General features: G+C 48.5%; 1 protein-coding gene across 6 annotated transcripts; it reads left to right on the forward strand.

The window, feature by feature from the left end:
* Window positions 1-2287: 2287 nt before the first annotated feature.
* On the forward strand, window positions 2288-20284 carry GJB1 (gap junction protein beta 1). 6 transcript variants are annotated; one of them, XM_075580840.1, is made up of 4 exons: window positions 2888-2905; window positions 2936-2994; window positions 3048-3114; window positions 19069-20284. In XM_075580840.1, the coding sequence occupies exon 4, from the start codon at window positions 19081-19083 to the stop codon at window positions 19873-19875; it is 795 nt and encodes a 264-aa protein (XP_075436955.1). In that variant the 5' UTR covers window positions 2888-2905; window positions 2936-2994; window positions 3048-3114; window positions 19069-19080; the 3' UTR covers window positions 19876-20284. The 6 variants fall into 6 exon arrangements, with proteins under 6 accessions (XP_075436952.1, XP_075436951.1, XP_075436950.1 ...); XM_075580837.1 differs by adding an exon at window positions 15629-15681 and having other exon boundaries at window positions 2288-3114; XM_075580836.1 differs by adding an exon at window positions 15629-15681 and having other exon boundaries at window positions 2288-3109.
* Window positions 20285-22171: the final 1887 nt, after the last annotated feature.

Consider the following 22171-nt stretch of genomic DNA (forward strand, 5'->3'; position numbering starts at 1 on the left):
AGGGTGCTGGGTGATGACAGAGTGCTGGATTCAGGGTGCTGGATTCAGGGTGCTGGGCGATGGCAGGGTGCTGGATTCAGGGTGCTGGGCGATGGCAGGGTGCTGGGCGATGACAGAGTGCAGGATTCAGGGTGCTGGGCGATGGCAGGGTGCTGGATTCAGGGTGCTGGGCGATGGCAGGGTGCAGGATTCAGGGTGTTGGCGATGACAGAGTGCAGGATTCAGGGTGCTGGATTCAGGGTGCTGGGTGATGACAGAGTGCAGGATTCAGGGTGCTGGGCGATGACAGAGTGCTGGATTCAGGGTGCTGGGCGATGGCAGGGTGCAGGATTCAGGGTGCTGGGTGATGACAGAGTGCAGGATTCAGGGTGCTGGGCGATGGCAGGGTGCAGGATTCAGGGTACTGGGCGATGGCAGGGTGCAGGATTCAGGGTGCTGGGTGATGACAGAGTGCAGGATTCAGGGTGCTGGGCGATGACAGAGTGCAGGATTCAGGGTGCTGGGCGATGACAGAGTGCAGGATTCAGGGTGCTGGGCGATGACAGAGTGCTGGATTCAGGGTGCTGGGCGATGACAGAGTGCAGGATTCAGGGTGCTGGGCGATGACAGAGTGCAGGATTCAGGGTGCTGGATTCAGGGTGCTGGGCGATGGCAGGGTGCAGGATTCAGGGTGCTGGGTGATGACAGAGTGCAGGATTCAGGGTGCTGGGCGATGACAGAGTGCTGGATTCAGGGTGCTGGGCGATGGCAGGGTGCAGGATTCAGGGTGCTGGGCGATGACAGAGTGCAGGATTCAGGGTGCTGGGCGATGACAGAGTGCAGGATTCAGGGTGCTGGGCGATGACAGAGTGCAGGATTCAGGGTGCTGGGCAATGACAGAGTGCAGGATTCAGGGTGCTGGGCGATGACAGAGTGCAGGATTCAGGGTGCTGGGCGATGACAGGGTGAAAATGATGGACGCCAGGAACTTTTGTAGTACAACTCGGTCTTTATTCAGGTCCCCATTCATGGGGACACATCACACACACACAGACTAGACAACATTGCACCGTATTTATATACGTGTAGTTATTCACCAACACGGTGATTCCCTAGGTGCCCTCTCTTAACACTCAAAGGGAAGTGTATTTACTTTGTTGTATTTTGGACCGGGATCCTCTCTTCATCTTCAGAGTAACATCAGTTGTACCCTGTTTACTGTAGGCCCTTACTGGGATCCTGGCCAGTAGAGCTGATCCGCTGACACCTGGGGACCCTCTACATTCGGGCTGTTGTGAAGTGTCTGTTTCTCCCTATGTGGTACCTGCTTGCTTCCACTGGCCATATCATTAGGATCCTCATTATAAGGGCACTGTCCCTATCTGTAACATAACAATCTCTTCTATTACTTCATGAACATCATCCCTATCTACATTCCATGAGGCTCCTCTCCTCTTGTCCTCCAGGAACCTGTCGTGCAGAACCTTCTTCCCATGCCATATACTCCCCTGTGATGTCAGTATCCCTGTGGCAGTACAGGGTGAGGCCTAGCATATGATATTCTGCTATTAACCCCTTGCAGCAAACCGGTAACCCGATTTACCAATTAGATTATAAGCTCTGCAGGGCAGGGATGCCTTTTCCTAAATGTTACTTTTATGTCTGAAGCGCTTATTCCCATTATGTGTTATTTGTATTATTTGTTATTTATATAATTATGTCATGTGTAATACTGCTGTGAAGCACTATGTACACTAATGGTGCTATATAAATAAAGATATACATACATAGCGGGGATTACATGTGTATCTGTGTGCATGTGTCTGTACGTGTGTGTGTATCTGTGTTTGTATGTGTCTGTACATGTGTGTCAACATGTGTATCTGTGCGTGTCTGTACATGTTTGTGTGTGTGTCTGTACACGTATCTGTACATTTGTATGTGTGTATTTGTACTGTACTTGTGTGTCTATACATGTTTGTGTGTGTATGTATCTGTGTGTGTCTGTACTTGTGTGTCTATACATGTTTGTGTGTATGTATCTGTGTGTGTCTGTACATGTGTGTACGTGTATGTATTTCTATGTGTTTGTACATTTGTGTGTTTCTATACATGAGTTTGTATATGTGTGTGTCTATACCTGTGTGTGTGGGGGGTGAAGTTTGCTGTTGTGTATGCCTCATGCTGATAGGCACAGGTGACACACACAAGTCACGCCCGTATTATCCTACAGAACTGTGTACACATAGGGGGACATGCAGTTATCTGACCCAACAAGCGGCTTAATTAACAGCCAAGGGTATAAAGGTCCCCGGCAGGAACGCAGCGTCATAAGAACAAGAGGCAGCAACCCATATCCATGCCACTGTGATCCCTATCCCTGCCTGCTGCCCGCCTGTCCCTGTGACAGCCCGGTGCCTGCCTGTGACTGTATAGTGCCCGTCTGTTCCTGCCAGTCTGTCCCTGTGACTGCCCTGCTGCCAGCCTGTCCTTGTACTTGCCTGTCCCTGTGACTGCCCGGTGCCCGCCTGTTCTTGTACCTGCCTGTGACTGCCCTGTGCCAGCCTGTCCTTATACCCGTCTGGCCCTGTGACTGCCCGATGCCCGCCTGTCTGTGTACCTGCATGTGACTGCCCTGTACCTGCCTGTGACTGCCCTGTACCTGCCTGTCCTTATACCCGTCTGGCCCTGTGACTGCCCGATGCCCGCCTGTCTGTGTACCTGCCTGTGACTGCCCTGTGCCAGCCTGTCCTTATACCCGTCTGGCCCTGTGACTGCCCGATGCCCGCCTGTCTGTGTACCTGCATGTGACTGCCCTGTACCTGCCTGTGACTGCCCTGTACCTGCCTGTGACTGCCCTGTACCTGCCTGTCCTTATACTCATCTGTCCCTGTGACTGCCCGGTGCCCACCTGTTCTTGTACCCACATGTGGGTGCCCGCCTGTTCTTGTACCTGCATGTGGTTGCCCGGTACCAAGCTGTCCTTGTAACTGCCTGTGACTGCCCGGTGCCAGCCTGTCCTTATACCCGCCTGTCTGTGTACCTGCCTGTGACTGCCTGGTGCCCACCTGTCCGTGTACCTGCCTGCCCAGTGCCCATCTGTCTCCAGCCCTTCTCTTCCCAGCTACAGGTGAGGTCAGTGAGGTTCTGCCCCTCGGGAGGTTCTCAGGGGGGTCGGGATTGTAATACTGACGCAGCATGGAACATATATACAGCATTGTCACACTGAGTCTGTTAGGCCAACCAGTGTCACGGGCGCCTGGCGTTAATGCCAACTCTGTTCCCTGAGACCTGCTCCGGGAACCTACGCCAAGCCACCCCGGCACAGCACATAGCAAGTAGCACGAGGAGCAGCGGAATGGGGGGCATCATGAGTCAGGGAAAGATTGGAGGGCGACACTGAGGAAGGTTGCCCCAGCAGGAGGAGGGGACACAGTGAGGGGGGAATGATTTCTTCCTGCCAGCGAACAAGGCACAATGTGACTCTCCAGTGGGCGGAAGCCGAGTGAATGGTGGCATGTTACCGAGAGCGAGAAAGGACTCATTGTGTCAGAGAGGGAGAGTGTGTATCAGAGAAGGGGGGGGGGGAGAAAGAGAGGGAAGAGAGAGATAGAGAAGAGAGAAGAGAGAGAAGAGAGTATCAGAGAGGGTGGGGGAGAGCGAGTGTGTGTCAGAGAGAGAGGGAGAGAGGAATGTGTATGACACAGAGAGCGAGAGAGACAGAGTGTGTCAGAGAGAGGGTAAAAGAGCAAGATAGTGACAGAGAAAGTGGGACTGAGAAGGAGAGAAGGAGTGTGTGAGAGCGTGTGATAGAGAAAAAGAGAGTGATACCGAGAGTGGGAGTTTGACCCGACAGACACAGGGAGAGTGTGTCAGAGAGAAAGAAGGAGGGAGTGTGACAGAGACGGAGAGTGTGTGTGACAGAAAGAGAGTGAAAGTGACCGGGAGAATGTGACAGAGGGAGAGAGTTTGGGACAGAGACAGTGTGACAGAGAGAGAGAAAGGGGGACACAAAGAGACGCCCAGGCTCGACGAGGGAGAGACAAGGTAAAAAAAAGAGAGCAACACGAGGAGATATAGAGAGGGATTATATGGCGTATCCCAGAGAGGGATTATATGGAGTATCCCAGAGAGGGATTATTTGGAGTATGCCAGAGAGGGATTATATGGAGTATGCCAGAGAGGGATTATATGGAGTATGCCAGAGAGGGATTATATGGAGTATGCCAGAGAGGGATTATATGGCGTATCCCAGAGAGGGATTATATGGAGTATGCCAGAGAGGGATTATATGGAGTAATAGGAGAGGGATTATATGGAGTATGCCAGAGAGGGATTATATGGAGTATGCCAGAGAGGGATTATATGGAGTAATAGGAGAGGGATTATATGGAGTAATAGGAGAGGGATTATATGGAGTATGCCAGAGAGGGATTATATAGAGTAATAGGAGAGGGATTATATGGAGTAATAGGAGAGGGATTATATGGAGTAATAGGAGAGGGATTATATGGAGTAATAGGAGAGGGATTATATGGAGTAATAGGAGAGGGATTATATGGCGTATCCCAGAGAGGGATTATATGGAGTATGCCAGAGAGGGATTATATGGAGTAATAGGAGAGGGATTATATGGAGTAATAGGAGAGGGATTATATGGAGTAATAGGAGAGGGATTATATGGAGTAATAGGAGAGGGATTATATGGAGTAATAGGAGAGGGATTATATGGAGTAATAGGAGAGGGGTTATATGGAGTAATAGGAGAGGGATTATATGGAGTAATAGGAGAGGGATTATATGGAGTAATAGGAGAGGGATTATATGGAGTAATAGGAGAGGGATTATATGGAGTAATAGGAGAGGGATTATATGGAGTAATAGGAGAAGTTATAGGGAGAAATATTATAGAGCGGACGACTTCATTCATTATTTATTGTATTTTAGTTTTTAAATGATTGTTCTTTGCTTAGGGTCAGGGTTAGGGTCAGGGTCAGGGTTAGGGTCAGGGTTATGGTCAGGGTTAGGGTTCTGGCACCTTTGTTCCCTGTATCCACAAGAATTAATAAAAACATGAGGTTCTTCATTGCAGGGGGGAGAGCGGATAGGGGGCAGGGGAGCAGTAACAAGTGAGGTGTATTTATTGGGTCAAATAGAAGCCATCTGCCCCAATGCATTTAACTGCTCCCCTTCATATCTGGGGTTAGGGTAGGAGAGCGTGCGCATTAGATATAAGGTGTGTGGGTTAGGGTTAGGGTAGGAGAGCGTGCGCATTAGATATAAGGTGTATGGGTTAGGGTTAGGGTAGGCGAGCGTGCGCATTAGATATAAGGTGTATGGGTTAGGGTTAGGGTAGGAGAGCGTGCGCATTAGATATAAGGTGTATGGGTTAGGGTAGGAGAGCGTGCGCATTAGATATAAGGTGTGTGGGTTAGGGTTAGGGTAGGAGAGCGTGCGCATTAGATATAAGGTGTATGGGTTAGGGTTAGGGTAGGAGAGCGTGCGTATTAGATATAAGGTGTATGGGTTAGGGTTAGGGTAGGAGAGCGTGCGCATTAGATATAAGGTGTATGGGTTAGGGTAGGAGAGCGTGCGCATTAGATATAAGGTGTGTGGGTTAGGGTTAGGGTAGGAGAGCGTGCGCATTAGATATAAGGTGTATGGGTTAGGGTTAGGGTAGGAGAGCGTGCGCATTAGATATAAGGTGTATGGGTTAGGGTAGGAGAGCGTGCGCATTAGATATAAGGTGTATGGGTTAGGGTTAGGGTAGGAGAGCGTGCGCATTAGATATAAGGTGTATGGGTTAGGGTTAGGGTAGGAGAGCGTGCGCATTAGATATAAGGTGTATGGGTTAGGGTTAGGGTAGGAGAGCGTGCGCATTAGATATAAGGTGTATGGGTTAGGGTAGGAGAGCGTGCGCATTAGATATAAGGTGTATGGGTTAGGGTTAGGGTAGGAGAGCGTGCGCATTAGATATAAGGTGTATGGGTTAGGGTTAGGGTAGGAGAGCGTGCGTATTAGATATAAGGTGTATGGGTTAGGGTTAGGGTAGGAGAGCGTGCGCATTAGATATAAGTTGTATGGGTTAGGGTAGGAGAGCGTGCGCATTAGATATAAGGTGTATGGGTTAGGGTTAGGGTAGGAGAGCGTGCGCATTAGATATAAGGTGTATGGGTTAGGGTTAGGGTAGGAGAGCGTGCGCATTAGATATAAGGTGTATGGGTTAGGGTTAGGGTAGGAGAGCGTGCGCATTAGATATAAGGTGTATGGGTTAGGGTAGGAGAGCGTGCGCATTAGATATAAGGTGTATGGGTTAGGGTTAGGGTAAGAGAGCGTGCGCATTAGATATAAGGTGTATTGGTTAGGGTTAGGGTAGGAGAGCGTGCGCATTAGATATAAGGTGTATGGGTTAGGGTAGGAGAGCGTGCGTATTAGATATAAGGTGTGTGGGTTAGGGTTAGGGTAGGAGAGCGTGCGTATTAGATATAAGGTGTATGGGTTAGGGTAGGAGAGCGTGCGCATTAGATATAAGGTGTGTGGGTTAGGGTTAGGGTAGGAGAGCGTGCGCATTAGATATAAGGTGTGTGGGTTAGGGTTAGGGTAGGAGAGCGTGCGCATTAGATATAAGGTGTATGGGTTAGGGTAGGAGAGCGTGCGCATTAGATATAAGGTGTGTGGGTTAGGGTTAGGGTAGGAGAGCGTGCGCATTAGATATAAGGTGTATGGGTTAGGGTTAGGGTAGGCGAGCGTGCGCATTAGATATAAGGTGTATGGGTTAGGGTTAGGGTAGGAGAGCGTGCGCATTAGATATAAGGTGTATGGGTTAGGGTTAGGGTAGGAGAGCGTGCGCATTAGATATAAGTTGTATGGGTTAGGGTAGGAGAGCGTGCGCATTAGATATAAGGTGTATGGGTTAGGGTTAGGGTAGGAGAGCGTGCGCATTAGATATAAGGTGTATGGGTTAGGGTAGGAGAGCGTGCGCATTAGATATAAGGTGTATGGGTTAGGGTTAGGGTAGGAGAGCGTGCGCATTAGATATAAGGTGTATGGGTTAGGGTTAGGGTAGGAGAGCGTGCGTATTAGATATAAGGTGTATGGGTTAGGGTTAGGGTAGGAGAGCGTGCGCATTAGATATAAGGTGTATGGGTTAGGGTAGGAGAGCGTGCGCATTAGATATAAGGTGTGTGGGTTAGGGTTAGGGTAGGAGAGCGTGCGCATTAGATATAAGGTGTATGGGTTAGGGCTAGGGTAGGAGAGCGTGCGCATTAGATATAAGGTGTATGGGTTAGGGTTAGGGTAGGAGAGCGTGCGCATTAGATATAAGGTGTATGGGTTAGGGTAGGAGAGCGTGCGCATTAGATATAAGGTGTATGGGTTAGGGTTAGGGTAGGAGAGCGTGCGCATTAGATATAAGGTGTATGGGTTAGGGTTAGGGTAGGAGAGCGTGCGCATTAGATATAAGGTGTATGGGTTATGGTTAGGGTAGGAGAGCGTGCGCATTAGATATAAGGTGTATGGGTTAGGGTAGGAGAGCGTGCGCATTAGATATAAGGTGTATGGGTTAGGGTTAGGGTAGGAGAGCGTGCGCATTAGATATAAGGTGTATGGGTTAGGGTTAGGGTAGGAGAGCGTGCGTATTAGATATAAGGTGTATGGGTTAGGGTTAGGGTAGGAGAGCGTGCGCATTAGATATAAGGTGTATGGGTTAGGGTAGGAGAGCGTGCGCATTAGATATAAGGTGTGTGGGTTAGGGTTAGGGTAGGAGAGCGTGCGCATTAGATATAAGGTGTATGGGTTAGGGTAGGAGAGCGTGCGCATTAGATATAAGGTGTATGGGTTAGGGTAGGAGAGCGTGCGCATTAGATATAAGGTGTATGGGTTAGGGTAGGAGAGCGTGCGCATTAGATATAAGGTGTATGGGTTAGGGTTAGGGTAGGAGAGCGTGCCCATTAGATATAAGGTGTATGGGTTAGGGTTAGGGTAGGAGAGCGTGCGCATTAGATATAAGGTGTATGGGTTATGGTTAGGGTAAGAGAGCGTGCGTATTAGATATAAGGTGTATGGGTTAGGGTTAGGGTAGGAGAGCGTGCGCATTAGATATAAGGTGTATGGGTTAGGGTTAGGGTAGGAGAGCGTGCGTATTAGATATAAGGTGTATGGGTTAGGGTAGGAGAGCGTGCGCATTAGATATAAGGTGTATGGGTTAGGGTTAGGGTAGGAGAGCGTGCGCATTAGATATAAGGTGTATGGGTTAGGGTTAGGGTAGGAGAGCGTGCGCATTAGATATAAGGTGTATGGGTTAAGGTTAGGGTAGGAGAGCGTGCGCATTAGATATAAGGTGTATGGGTTAGGGTTAGGGTAGGAGAGCGTGCGCATTAGATATAAGGTGTATGGGTTAGGGTTAGGGTAGGAGAGCGTGCGCATTAGATATAAGGTGTATGGGTTATGGTTAGGGTAAGAGAGCGTGCGTATTAGATATAAGGTGTATGGGTTAGGGTTAGGGTAGGAGAGCTTGCGCATTAGATATAAGGTGTATGGGTTAGGGTTAGGGTAAGAGAGCGTGCGCATTAGATATAAGGTGTATGGGTTAGGGTAGGAGAGCGTGCGCATTAGATATAAGGTGTATGGGTTAGGGTAGGAGAGCGTGCGCATTAGATATAAGGTGTATGGGTTAGGGTTAGGGTAGGAGAGCGTGCGCATTAGATATAAGGTGTATGGGTTAGGGTAGGAGAGCGTGCGCATTAGATATAAGGTGTATGGGTTAGGGTTAGGGTAGGAGAGCGTGCGCATTAGATATAAGGTGTATGGGTTATGGTTAGGGTAAGAGAGCGTGCGTATTAGATATAAGGTGTATGGGTTAGGGTTAGGGTAGGAGAGCGTGCGCATTAGATATAAGGTGTATGGGTTAGGGTTAGGGTAGGAGAGCGTGCGCATTAGATATCAGGTGTATAGGTAAAGGGTTAGGGTAGGAGAGCGTGCGCATTAGATATAAGGTGTATGGGTTATGGTTAGGGTAGGAGAGCGTGCGCATTAGATATAAGGTGTATGGGTTAGGGTAGGAGAGCGTGCGCATTAGATATAAGGTGTATGGGTTAGGGTTAGGGTAGGAGAGCGTGCGCATTAGATATAAGGTGTATGGATTAGGGTAGGAGAGCGTGCGCATTAGATATAAGGTGTATGGGTTAGGGTTAGGGTAGGAGAGCGTGCGCATTAGATATAAGGTGTATGGGTTAGGGTTAGGGTAGGAGAGCGTGCGCATTAGATATAAGGTGTATGGGTTAGGGTTAGGGTAGGAGAGCGTGCGCATTAGATATAAGGTGTATGGGTTAGGGTTAGGGTAGGAGAGCGTGCGCATTAGATATAAGGTGTATGGATTAGGGTAGGAGAGCGTGCGCATTAGATATAAGGTGTATGGGTTAGGGTTAGGGTAGGAGAGCGTGCGTATTAGATATTAGGGTTAGGGTAGGAGAGCGTGCGCATTAGATATAAGGTGTGTGGGTTAGGGTTAGGGTAGGAGAGCGTGCGTATTAGATATAAGGTGTATGGGTTAGGGTTAGGGTAGGAGAGCGTGCGCATTAGATATAAGGTGTATGGGTTAGGGTTAGGGTAGAAGAGCGTACGCATTAGATATAAGGTGTATGGGTTAGGGTTAGGGTAGGAGAGTGTGCGCATTAGATATAAGGTGTATGGGTTAGGGTTAGGGTAGGAGAGCGTGCGCATTAGATTTAAGGTGTATGGGTTAGGGTTAGGGTAAGAGAGCGTGCACATTAGATATAAGGTGTATGGGTTAGGGTTAGGGTAGGAGAGCGTGCGCATTAGATATAAGGTGTATGGGTTAGGGTAGGAGAGCGTGCGCATTAGATATAAGGTGTATGGGTTAGGGTTAGGGTAGGAGAGCGTGCGCATCAATATAAGGTGTATGGGTTAGGGTTAGGGTAGGAGAGCTTGCGCATTAGATATAAGGTGTATGGGTTAGGGTTAGGGTAGGAGAGCGTGCGCATTAGATATAAGGTGTGTGGGTTAGGGTTAGGGTAGGAGAGCGTGCGCATTAGATATAAGGTGTATGGGTTAGGGTTAGGGTAGGAGAGCGTGCGCATTAGATATAAGGTGTATGGGTTAGGGTTAGGGTAGGAGAGCGTGCGCATTAGATATAAGGTGTGTGGGTTAGGGTTAGGGTAGGAGAGCGTGCGCATTAGGTATAAGGTGTGTGGGTTAGGGTTAGGGTAGGAGAGCGTGCGCATTAGATATAAGGTGTATGGGTTAGGGTTAGGGTAGGAGAGCGTGCGCATTAGATATAAGGTGTATGGTTTAGGGTTAGGTTAGGAGAGCGTGCGCATTAGATATAAGGTGTATGGGTTAGGGTTAGGTTAGGAGAGCGTGCGCATTAGATATAAGGTGTATGGGTTAGGTTAGGAGAGCGTGCGCATTAGATATAAGGTCTATGGGTTAGGGTTAGGTTAGGAGAGCATGTGCATTATATATAAGGTGTATGGGTTAGGGTTAGGGTAGGAGAGCGTGCGCATTAGATATAAGGGGTATGGGTTAGGGTTACGGTAGGAGAGCATGCGCATTAGATATAAGGTGTATGGGTTAGGGTAGGAGAGTGTGTGCATTAGATATAAGGTGTATGGGTTAGGGTTAGGGTAGGAGAGCGTGCGCATTAGATTAAGTCTATAGATATAGGGTTAGGGTAGGAGAGCGTGCGCATTAGATATCAGGTGTATAGGTAAAGGGTTAGGGTAGGAGAGCGTGCGCATTAGATATCAGGTGTATAGGTAAAGGGTTAGGGTAGGAGAGCGTGCGCATTAGATATAAGGTGTATAGGTAAAGGGTTAGGGTAGGAGAGCGTGCGCATTAGATATAAGGTGTATGGGTTATGGTTAGGGTAGGAGAGTGTGCGCATTAGATATAAGGTGTATGGGTTAGGGTTAGGGTAGGAGAGTGTGCGCATTAGATATAAGGTGTATGGGTTAGGGTTAGGTTAGGAGAGCGTGAGCATTAGATATAAGGTGTATGGGTTAGGGTTAGGGTAGGAGAGCGTGCGCATTAGATATAAGGTGTATGGGTTAGGGTTAGGGTAGGAGAGCGTGCGCATTAGATATAAGGTGTATGGGATAGGGTTAGGGTAGGAGAGCGAGCGCATTAGATATAAGGTGTATGGGTTAGGGTTAGGGTAGGAGAGCGTGCGCATTAGATATAAGTTGTATGGGTTAGGGTAGGAGAGCGTGCGCATTAGATATACTGTAAGGTGTATAGGTAAAGGTTAGGGTAGGAGAGCGTGCGCATTAGATATAAGGTGTATGGGTTAGGGTTAGGGTAGGAGAGCGTGCGCATTAGATATAAGGTGTATGGGTTAGGGTTAGGGTAGGAGAGCGTGCGCATTAGATATAAGGTGTATGGGTTAGGGTTAGGGTAGGAGAGCGTGCGCATTAGATATAAGGTGTATGGGTTAGGATTAGGGTAGGAGAGCGTGCGCATTAGATATAAGGTGTGTGGGTTAGGGTAGGAGAGCGTGCGTATTAGATATAAGGTGTGTGGGTTAGGGTTAGGGTAGGAGAGCGTGCGCATTAGATATAAGGTGTGTGGGTTAGGGTTAGGGTAGGAGAGCGTGCGCATTAGATATAAGGTGTGTGGGTTAGGGTTAGGGTAGGAGAGCGTGCGCATTAGATATAAGGTGTGTGGGTTAGGGTTAGGGTAGGAGAGCGCGCGCATTAGATATAAGGTGTATGGGTTAGTTAGGGTTAGGGTAGGAGAGCGTGCGCATTAGATATAAGGTGTATGGGTTAGGATTAGGGTAGGAGAGCGTGCGCATTAGATATAAGGTGTGTGGGTTAGGGTTAGGGTAGGAGAGCGTGCGCATTAGATATAAGGTGTGTGGGTTAGGGTTAGGGTAGGAGAGCGTGCGCATTAGATATAAGGTGTATGGGATATATATGTATGAAGCAGACATAAATGGTAGGTTAATGGTATGTACAGGATACGAGTGTGGTGTATGGTTGTGTGTTTGGGATGTGTTTGTGTCTGGTGTGTATATGATGGGTCCTGCACATCTGGAGGTGGTGAGCATGGGCGGGAGAGAGGTGGTGAGCATGGGGGGGGAGAGGTGGTGAGCATGGGGGGGGGAGGTGGTGAGCATTGGGTGGGGGAGAGGTGATGAGCATGGGGTGGGGGAGAGGTGGTGAGCATGGGGTGGGGGAGAGGTGGTGAGCATGGGGTGGGGGAGAGGTGGTGAGCATGGGGGGAAAGGTGGTGGGCATGGGGGGAGAGTTGGTGAGCATGGGGAGGAGAGGTGGTGAGCATGGGGGGAGAGGTGGTGAGCATGGGGGGAGAGATGGTGGGCATGGGGGGGAGAGGTGGTGAGCATGGAGGTAGAGGTGGTGAGCATGGTGGGGGGAGAGGTGGTGAGCATGGGGGGAGAGGTGGTGAGCATAGGGGGAGAGGTGGTGAGCATGGGGGGAGAGGTGTTGAGAATGGGGGGAGAGATGGTGGGCATGGGGGGAGAGATGGTGAGCATGGGGGGGAGAGGTGGTGAGCATGGAGGTAGAGGTGGTGAGCATGGTGGGGGGAGAGGTGGTGAGCATGGGGGGAGAGGTGGTGAGCATGGGGGGGAGAGGTTACATAGTTACAAAGTTACATAGTAGATGAGGTTGAAAAAAGACGTACGTCCATCAAGTTCAACCTATGCTAAATTTAGACAAGAGATACTTTATCCTATATCTATACTTATTGATCCAGAGGAAGCAAACACAAACCCCAGTGTCATATCATCCAATGATCTCATAAGGGGAAAATAATTATTTCCTGACTCCAAGAATTGGCAATCGGATTAATCCCTGGATCAATATCCTTCCCATGCACACTTATTTGGTATATCCCTGTATACCTTTCCTTTCTAAAAAGATGTCCAACCTATTTCCCTCTTTTTCTGTTCGTGACTCTGTTGCATAGGGTTGGTAATCCTTCTGTGGGGCAGCAATTAAGAGCATACTATATTTCATCGTCTGGATTCTGCATCACAGCAATCAGCATTATACTGTGACATTGGATACAGCAGAACATCTTCATTCACGTTCACCATTTCTTACATATTATTTCTCATTACTGAGTCTCACTTGGCCACTATTATAAAGAAACAGCAGATAAAAAACAGATAGAGCTCCAAGTGCAACTCTTCAATATATTTAGTATCACATGGTTCATATCATACTGTTAGGCTCATAGAAGTCTGGGCGTTATATAAGAGTTTGTATTCATTATTGGTTATTAGTACCATTTAAACTGTTACACAGTCTTACACACCTGTCACTAACATTTACATCCATGAAGTGAGAATAGTCCATTTTTGCATCTAGTTCAAGGTTTTATAGCGCACATTATTTTCCAGTTTTCGTTGCAACCTTTTTTTGAACAAATGTATTGTATATTACTCCATGGGTAATGAATTCCACACTGTAACTGCCCTTACTGTAAAGAACCCTTTCCTTACACACATCTCCTGTATCTGCCATCACAGTCTCCATGGGTAATGAATGCCACACTGTAACTGCCCTTACTGTAAAGAACCCTTTCCTTTGTTGCTGGTGAAATCTCCTTTCCTCCAACCTTAAGGGATGGCCCCGAGTCCTTAGCACTGCCCGTGGGATGAATAGTTCTTTTGAAAGCTTCTTGCACTGTCCCTGGATATAATTAATAATAATAATTGTATTTTTGTATATAGTTGGGAGGAGTGGCTCAGCGAGTAAAGACACTGAGTGGCACTGAGTGTGAGGCAGGGGAACCTGGTTCAATTCCCGGTGTCGGCTCCTTGTGACCTTGGGCAAGTCCCTTTATCTCCCTGTGCCTCAGGCACCAAAAACATAGATTGTAAGCTCCACGGGGTCTGCAAAATGTCTCTGTAAAGCGCTGCGTAAAATTAGCAGCACTATACAAGAACATGCTATTATTATTATCATATCCCCTCTTAGACGCCTCTATTAATGTAAATAAATCTAATTTAGCTAGCCTCTCCTCATAAGTTAGATTGTCCATCCCCTTTATTAATTTGGTGGCTCTTCTCTGCACTCTCTCTAGTTCCATAATGTCTTTTTTTTTTTCAACTTTATGTTTTATTCAGTTTTCAGACATAGAGCAGTTATAAAACATAGTATAACATGGGTCAACTTATTTGCTGTATGTACTGCCACTTCAATTCACAAATAAACACACTACACAAAGACTCAGGGGGGGAAGACACATTAGGGGAGAGAGGGGGAAGGGATAGGGAGGGGGGGACCCCCGCTGCCACAGCTACTGGATCTGCCGTGAGCCGCCACTTTTCCAGACCTCTCGAACTCCTCGAGCGTCCTAGCTAACCACTTGATCCGAGGCCGCAGTTATCCCTATCTGTCATGTCCGTCCTGTGTTGCGATTACTGCCATGCGTTGAAGGAGAACTCACCTTGCGCTATCACAGCCAAATGGTGGCATTGCTCACCCCCGTGATGTCGGTTTGCGCCAGCCACGGAAACCAGACTTTTTGAAAATTTGAGCCAGTGTCATTGACCAAACTTGTCAATTTCTCCATCTGGCAGACGAACCAAATTCTGTTCCGAATCTTATCTATCGATGGAGTCGTGTTTTGTTTCCACGATGCCGCGGTCTCGCACCTCATAGCTGTCGCAAAATGGGCGACTAGTTTATTTCCTGCTCTCGACAGACCCTCCAGTGGTTTATTTAGTAGAAATAACCAGGGATCCAGAGGAATTTCGAGGCCCAAAACCTCTTTAGCCAATCCTGTATTTGTTCCCAGATCGGGCGCATCGAGGGCAAGACCACAGCATGTGCAACAAGTCCCCAGGCTCTCCACATTGTCTAGGGCACAAGGGGGAGTAACCTGGTACAAATTTAGATAGCCTAACTGGGGTGAGGTACCACCTCATTAGAACTTTATATGCGTTCTCCTTCAATGTCGTGCAGATCGATGTTCTTGCTGCCGCTTCAAAGATTTCTAACCAGTACTCGTCCTCTAATGTATCCCCCACATCCCTCTCCCATTGTGTCATGTAGTCAAGTCTCTGTCTGCTGCCCTCTCCAGGATCGATCACTTCCTTATACAATCTAGAGATAAGTCCCAGTGGTGCGTGCCCACGTGCACAGAGCGTTTCAAAATTAGTCACTTTAGGACGGTTCGTGTGTTTGGTATAAAATGCCCGGATCTGGAGGTATCTGAAGAATTCTGTGTTAGGAATGCCTTTATCTGACTGAATCTGTGTAAATGTCTGAATAGTGATTCTGCCCTCCAGATCCTTCATCCTCCCGTACCCACTCTGTTTCCAGAGTAAAAAGTGTCCCTCGTCCATCCCTGGAGCAAAGTCCGGGTTTCCAAATAATAGGGTCATCAGTGAGCTCCTTGTGGTCAGGGCGCATTTAAATTTGGTGGCTTCCCAGACTGCAAATGAGTTGATCATTGAGGACAGATTCCTCGAGATTCTGAATCTCTAGTGGGGCACAGATATCTCTCTCCAGCTCCACCCACCTACGTAGTTTCGGGTCTGTGTGCCAGTGAATAATTTGGTCAATAGTATAAGAACAAGCAAGGTACCGCCAGTCCGCCTGCGGTTTTGGGCCTCACTAATGTTTTTGCTGATATCCTAGCTTTTTTGTTTTTCCAGATAAACTTAAAGATCTGGGCCTGCATGTCCTTGAAGTCTGCCCTCTCTAAAAGGTATGGGGAGTGTCTGAAAAAGATATAATAGTCTGGGGATGAAGGTTCATCTTTACGCTATAAATTCTTCCAATCCAGGAGATACCATACGTCGCCCACTCCTTCAACTCCTTTCTCAAAGATTGCAAGAGTTTAGGGTAGTTTGCCTTATATAACAACTTAACCTCCTTTGCGAGATTAACTCCTAGGTATTTGATCGTTTTGGGTTGCCAATTCAGATTGAAGTTAATTTCTATTAGTTTTTCTGTGTCTTTTGGGAGGTTTAGGTTTAGCTCTTCCGATTTTGTTTGGTTGATTTTAAACCCTGAGATCGTATTAAACTTTTCCAGGAGGTCAAAGAGGTTGTGGTAGAGAGACCAGGGGCCTAGAGAGTGTCAATATAACATCATCCGCATATAATGCGGTCTTGTACTCCTGAGAGCGAATTTGAATTCCTGTGATATCTTTATTACTCCGGATGTGAGCTACAAGTGGTTCCATGCATACATAATGTCTTTTCTAAGGAGTGCTGCCCAAAATTGTACTCAAGGTGTGGTCTTACTAATGCTTTATAAAGGGGCATAATTATGTTTACTTCCCTTTCATCCATTGCCCGTTTAATGCAAGATAAGATCTTGTTTGCCTTTGCAGCTACTGCATGACTTTGGGCACTATTGCTAAGCCTGCTGTCTACAAGCACTCCTAAATCCTTCTCCATCAAAGATTCCCCTAATGTATCCCCATTTAATTTGTATGTCGCCTGTTAACAGCATTATTGCTTCCCAAATGCATAACCTTACATTTATCTGTATTAAACCTCATCTACCTTTACCTGTCCAAGGTAAGGTCTAATTGACTGCATACATATCTCCCATGGACGCTGACAAAATAATGTGTTATCCAAAGCAAGTGCTGCCCTGTGGCAGTACTGACACCTCTTTAATTGGGTGTAACAAATAGATAGTGCTGTTTAAGAGAGCTGTGCTCTATATGAGCTGCTGGAGGTAGCTAGTAGAGTTAGTTACTAGTCGGCAAAAGACCTGACATGCCGCATGTTTCGTCACGAAACATACATTATTTTGTCAGCGTCCATGGGAGATATGTATGCAGTCAATTAGACCTTACCTTGAACGATACACTATACTCTGAATAAACGCAGCATTTTGGAAATCTTGCCTAAACAATGTAAGACTCCGAATTAAACAGAGCAAATGTTCCAATAACACTAATATCTAAATCGCTATCTGATCTGAAAGGATAAACATAGGACTACAGGTAACAGCAGCCCATCGCGCAACGCATGCGCGGCTAACACCCAAGAATAAAAAATAGCTTGGGACATACCTTCGTTCAAAATATGTACAGTGAGAATTCTAAACATAACAAACGTAGCCAAGCAGCATTCAGTTACATTTGCTGAACCACGGGTGATAAGAACCAGATAGTAGAACACCAATACATAAACACCACCCATTATTCTGGTCCGAAAACATCATTAACACACAAAGCTCAATGGGGCAGTACAGCCCTCTATGGACATATGTGTGAAACCTATAGCAAGACCATATAATCCCATAACCTGTTTAACTCACAAAGGAGGTGTTATACAATAAACCCCCGCAAAGCCACTATATTCTTTACTATAGCCAACAAGGGCTCTGTTTTTTCCCTACATCAAACAGAGAGCAAGACACAGAACAGGGACACAGGGAACGGACTCCTACAGTGGAGCAATGGTCTTATGCACCAAAAGCCTAACCCACTCAGAAGAGGGATCAGGTGTGACTATCTGAACATAGAACTAATATACACACAGGATCGAATAGATTAGTACATAGGAGCGACAGGAGTTGCATGGTAGAGACCGAATAGACCTTAGATGTCTATTTTTATTTGAGTATATAGAATTACACTGTATACTGTTTTAATTACACGATGACATATTAAAAACGAAATAAAATTAACATTATTTACTACATTCACCCCTGACCGTATATAATATAAAGGTCTTCGGTGCGCCTGTAAAAGGGACTCTTTAGTGTATTTTCTCTGATACACATCTCTAGTTACTCCAATATATCCCTAGGCAGCACGCTTTCTCCAACTAGGGGTTTCAAGAGCGAGGTTTCTCTCTATAGTATAGCTTGGCATGATCTATCCTTCATAAATCCATGCTGACATGGAGGTGGGTGAGCATGGGGGGAGGTGGTGAACGCGGGGGGGAGGTGGTGAGCATGAGGAAGGGGGGAGGTGGTGAGCAAAGGGGGGGGGGGTGAGCACGGGGGGAGAGGTGGTGAGCACGAGGCAGTTGGTGAGCATGGGGAGAGGGATGAGCATGGGGATAGGGATGAGCTTGGGGAGAGGAATGAGCATGGGGAGAGGGATGAGCATGGGGAGGGGGTGGTGAGCATGGGGGGAGGGGTGGTGAGTATGGAGGGAGGGGTGGTGAACATTGGGGGGAGAGGGTGGTGAGCATGGGGGGGAGGGGGGAGTGTGGTAGGAGGAGGTGGTGAGCATGGGGAGGAGGGGTGTGAGCATGGGGGAAGGGGTGGTGAGCATGGGTGGGAGGTGGTGAGCATGAGGGGGAAAGGGTGAGCATGAGGGGGAGGTTGTGGGCATGGTGGAGGAGGTGGTGAGCATGGAGGGGAGGAGGTGGTGAGCATGAGGGGGAGGAGGTGGTGAGCATGGGGGGGAGGAGGTGGTGAGCATGGGGGGGAAGAGGTGGTGAGCATGGGGGGAGGAGGTGGTGAGCATGGGGGGAGGAGGTGGTGAGCATGGGGGGAGGAGGTGGTGAGCATGGGGGGAGGAGGTGGTGAGCATGGGGGGAGGAGGTGGTGAGCATAGAGGGAGGTGATGGTGAGCATAGAGGGAGGGGTGAGCATATAGGAGGGGTGAGCGTGGGGGGGGTGAGCATGGGCGGAGGGGGTGAGCATGGGGAGAGGGGGTGAGCATTGGGAGGTCGGGAGGGGGGAGCATTGGGAGGTCGGGAGGGTGGTGAGGGACTTGGGCGTGCCCTTTTCCGGTTTGCATCTCCACCATCCCCATATTACTCTGAAGACTTTCCTCCGGTTGCACTGAAATTTCCCAGATTTGCATGAATCCCTCTTAACACAAGCGACCTGTGCAGTATGGCCACCTTTAGTCACTGTTCCTTCACCATGGGACTCCTTTGTATCTGTCCCTCCTTACTGTATTTGTCAAGCCATCTGCTTGGTGGCTGATCCATGTATCTACTGAACGGACTCTTTGTCCCCCCCCCCCCCTCCCCATATTCCTCCTGTTGGGGATAAATATTTGTTTCTGTGAGCCATGTTGTACAGGGCATTTTCATTGGTTGCTGTCAGTGAATGCTTCATGATGTCACTGTATCACCATAGTATTCACACCTGTGTCCCCGTCTGTCCTCAGGGCCGACGCATCATGAACTGGGCGGGTTTCTATGCCATCCTGAGTGGTGTGAACCGCCACTCCACAGGCATCGGACGCATCTGGCTCTCCGTGGTCTTCATCTTCCGCATCATGGTGCTCGTAGTGGCTGCGGAGAGTGTGTGGGGGGACGAGAAATCTGCCTTCACTTGTAACACGCAACAACCGGGATGCAACAGCGTGTGCTATGATCACTTCTTCCCCATCTCGCACATCCGCTTGTGGGCCCTGCAGCTCATCATCGTGTCCACACCTGCCCTCCTCGTGGCCATGCATGTTGCTCACCAGCAGCACCACGAAAAGAAGATTCTGCGCATGTCCGGCCATGGAGACTCCAAGGAGCTGGCGGAGGTGAAGAAGCAGAAGATCCATATCTCGGGGACACTCTGGTGGACATACACGCTGAGCGTGGTCTTCAGGATTGTCTTTGAGGCAGCCTTCATGTACATCTTCTACCTCATCTACCCCGGCTATGCCATGATCCGGCTCGTCAAGTGCGAGGCCTACCCCTGCCCCAACACTGTGGATTGCTTCGTGTCCCGTCCCACCGAGAAGACCATCTTCACCGTCTTCATGCTGTCCGCCTCTGGGGTCTGCATCATTCTCAACGTGGCTGAAATGGTCTTCCTCATCGCCAAAGCCTGCTCCCGCAGGGGTCGGCCCCACGAGGATTCATACGGGGGCCATGAGCACCGACAGAATGAGATGAACCAGCTGCTGACAGGGGAGGGACTTATCAAACGGGCCCCGGGGAGCCAGGAGAAAGGAGAGCACTGCGCTACCTCCTAGGGAAGCGAGATACAGCCCTCTGTCACTGGGGCAAGATGGACAAGAGCAGGTGTGAGGCAGCACTGAGATTATAGAGCTGGCTGAAGAGGGGGTGATCAGACAGACATGGGGAGGTTACAAGGCCACACCAGGTGTGTGAGTACAAGAGGGCAAAATGGGGAAAGGGGGCAAGAAAGGGCAGGGAGGGGTAAGTTAATGACCCATTCATGACTGCGATATTTGCACAAGCTGCAGTGAATCTGTCCTAACAGCTCCATGTTACTGTAAGCGAGTTTGAATGTGCCAGTGAGTGTGAGTGTGTCTTGGCAGCTTGGCACCCAGTAGGTGACAATGCTCCATTCTGCTCAGTTGCCTCTAGCCGTATTGTGAAACATGAACAATATGGGTGGGTAGGGGAATATTGGGGAGGAAGAATATTGGGGAGGGGGGTTGGGTGTTTGTACCGAGATTGTTTTATATACACAAATCAGTATAAGGAATAAAATCTTAAATTAAATCTTTAAAACTGTCAGTGTTGAGAGAGTGAGCGTGAGTGAGTGTGAGAGAGAGAGAGAGTGTCTGGAGAGAGCTGTGTGGAGTGAGAAAGAGAAAGAAAGAGGTGTGTGGAGAGAAAGAGAGAGAGGTGTGTGGAGAGAGAGACAGAGGGGTATAGAGGGAGAGAGATGGAGGAGGGGGTGTGGAGAAAGGGAGGTGTGTGAAGAGAGAGAGAGATGTGTGTGGAGAGAGGTGTGACGAGAGAGGAGTTTGGAGAAAGAGAGCTATGTGGAGAGAGAGATGTGTGTGTGGAGAGAGGTGTGTGGAGAGAGCGAGAGAGAGGTGTGCGGAGAAAGAGAGCTATGTGGAGAGAGAGACGTGTGTGTGGAGAGAGGTGTGTGGAGAGCGAGAGAGAGGTGTGCGGAGAAAGAGCGAGCAAGAGAGGTGTGTGGAGAGAGAAAGGTGTGTGGAAAGACAGAGAGAAAGAGGGTGTGGAGTGAGAAAGAGAAAGAAAGAGGTGTGTGGAGAGAAAGAGAGGCGTGTGGAGAGAAAGAGGTGTGGAGAGAGACAGAGGGGTATGGAGAGAGAGAGAGAGAGAGAGAGAGGAGGGGTGTGGAGAAAGGGAGGTGTGTGAAGAGAGAGAGGTGTGTGGAGAGAGAGAGGTGTGTATGGAGAGAGGTGTGTGGAGAGAGCGAGAGAGAGGTGTGCGGAGAGAGAGAGAGCAAAAGAGGTGTGTGGTGAGAGAGAGGATTGGAGAGAGAGACGTGTGTGGAGAGAGAAAGGTGTGTGGAAAGAGCGAGAAAGAGAGAGAGAAAGGTGTGTGGAGAGAGAAAGGTGTGTGGAGAGAGAAAGGTGTGTGGAGAGAGAAAGGTGTGTGGAGAGAGAAAGGTGTGTGGAGAGAGCGAGAAAGAGAGAGAGAAAGGTGTGTGGAGAGAGAAAGGTGTGTGGAGAGAGCGAGAAAGAGAGAGAGAAAGAGAGGGAGAGATGTGTGGAGAGAGCAAGAGAGGTGTGTAGTGAGAGAGCAGTGGAGAGATAGAGATAGAGAGAGATGTGGGGAGAGACAGATAGGTGCGGAGAGAGAGAGAGGAACAAGCACCCAGCATCACACCAACAACCTCCAGAAACAGACTAACTGGCAGCAATTAATTAAATGAAATCCGGGCGCTGCTCCCTACCAGACATGTCAGTGTGCATAATCCTACCAAATCACTACCACAAACAAGCACACACCCCTACCATCTGCACCAGACATGTCAGTGTGCATAATCCTACCAAATCACTACCACAAACATGCACACACCCCTACCATCTGCACCAGACATGTCAGTGTGCATAATCCTACCAACGTCACTACCACAAACATGCACACACCCCTACCATCTGCACCAGACATGTCAGTGTGCATAATCCTACCCACGTCACTACCACAAACAAGCACACACCCCTACCATCTGCACCAGACATGTCAGTGTGCATAATCCTACCAAATCACTACCACAAACATGCACACACCCCTACCATCTGCACCAGACATGTCAGTATGCATAATCCTACCAAATCACTACCACAAACATGCACACACCCCTACCCTCTGCACCAGACATGTCAGTGTGCATAATCCTACCAAATCACTACCACAAACATGCACACACCCCTAGCATCTGCACCAGACATGTCATTGTGCATAATCCTACCAAATCACTACCACAAACAAGCACACACCCCTACCATCTGCACCAGACATGTCAGTATGCATAATCCTACCAAATCACTACCACAAACATGCACACACCCCTACCATCTGCACCAGACATGTCAGTAT

The sequence above is a fragment of the Ascaphus truei genome, assembly GCF_040206685.1.
Source record: "Ascaphus truei isolate aAscTru1 chromosome 16 unlocalized genomic scaffold, aAscTru1.hap1 SUPER_16_unloc_1, whole genome shotgun sequence".
Taxonomy (NCBI): Eukaryota; Metazoa; Chordata; class Amphibia; order Anura; family Ascaphidae; genus Ascaphus; species Ascaphus truei.

Coding starts and splice junctions, on each gene's coding strand:
- GJB1 (XM_075580837.1), top strand. CDS start 19,081: ATGAACTGGGCGGGTTTCTATGCCATCCTGAGTGGTGTGAACCGCCAC.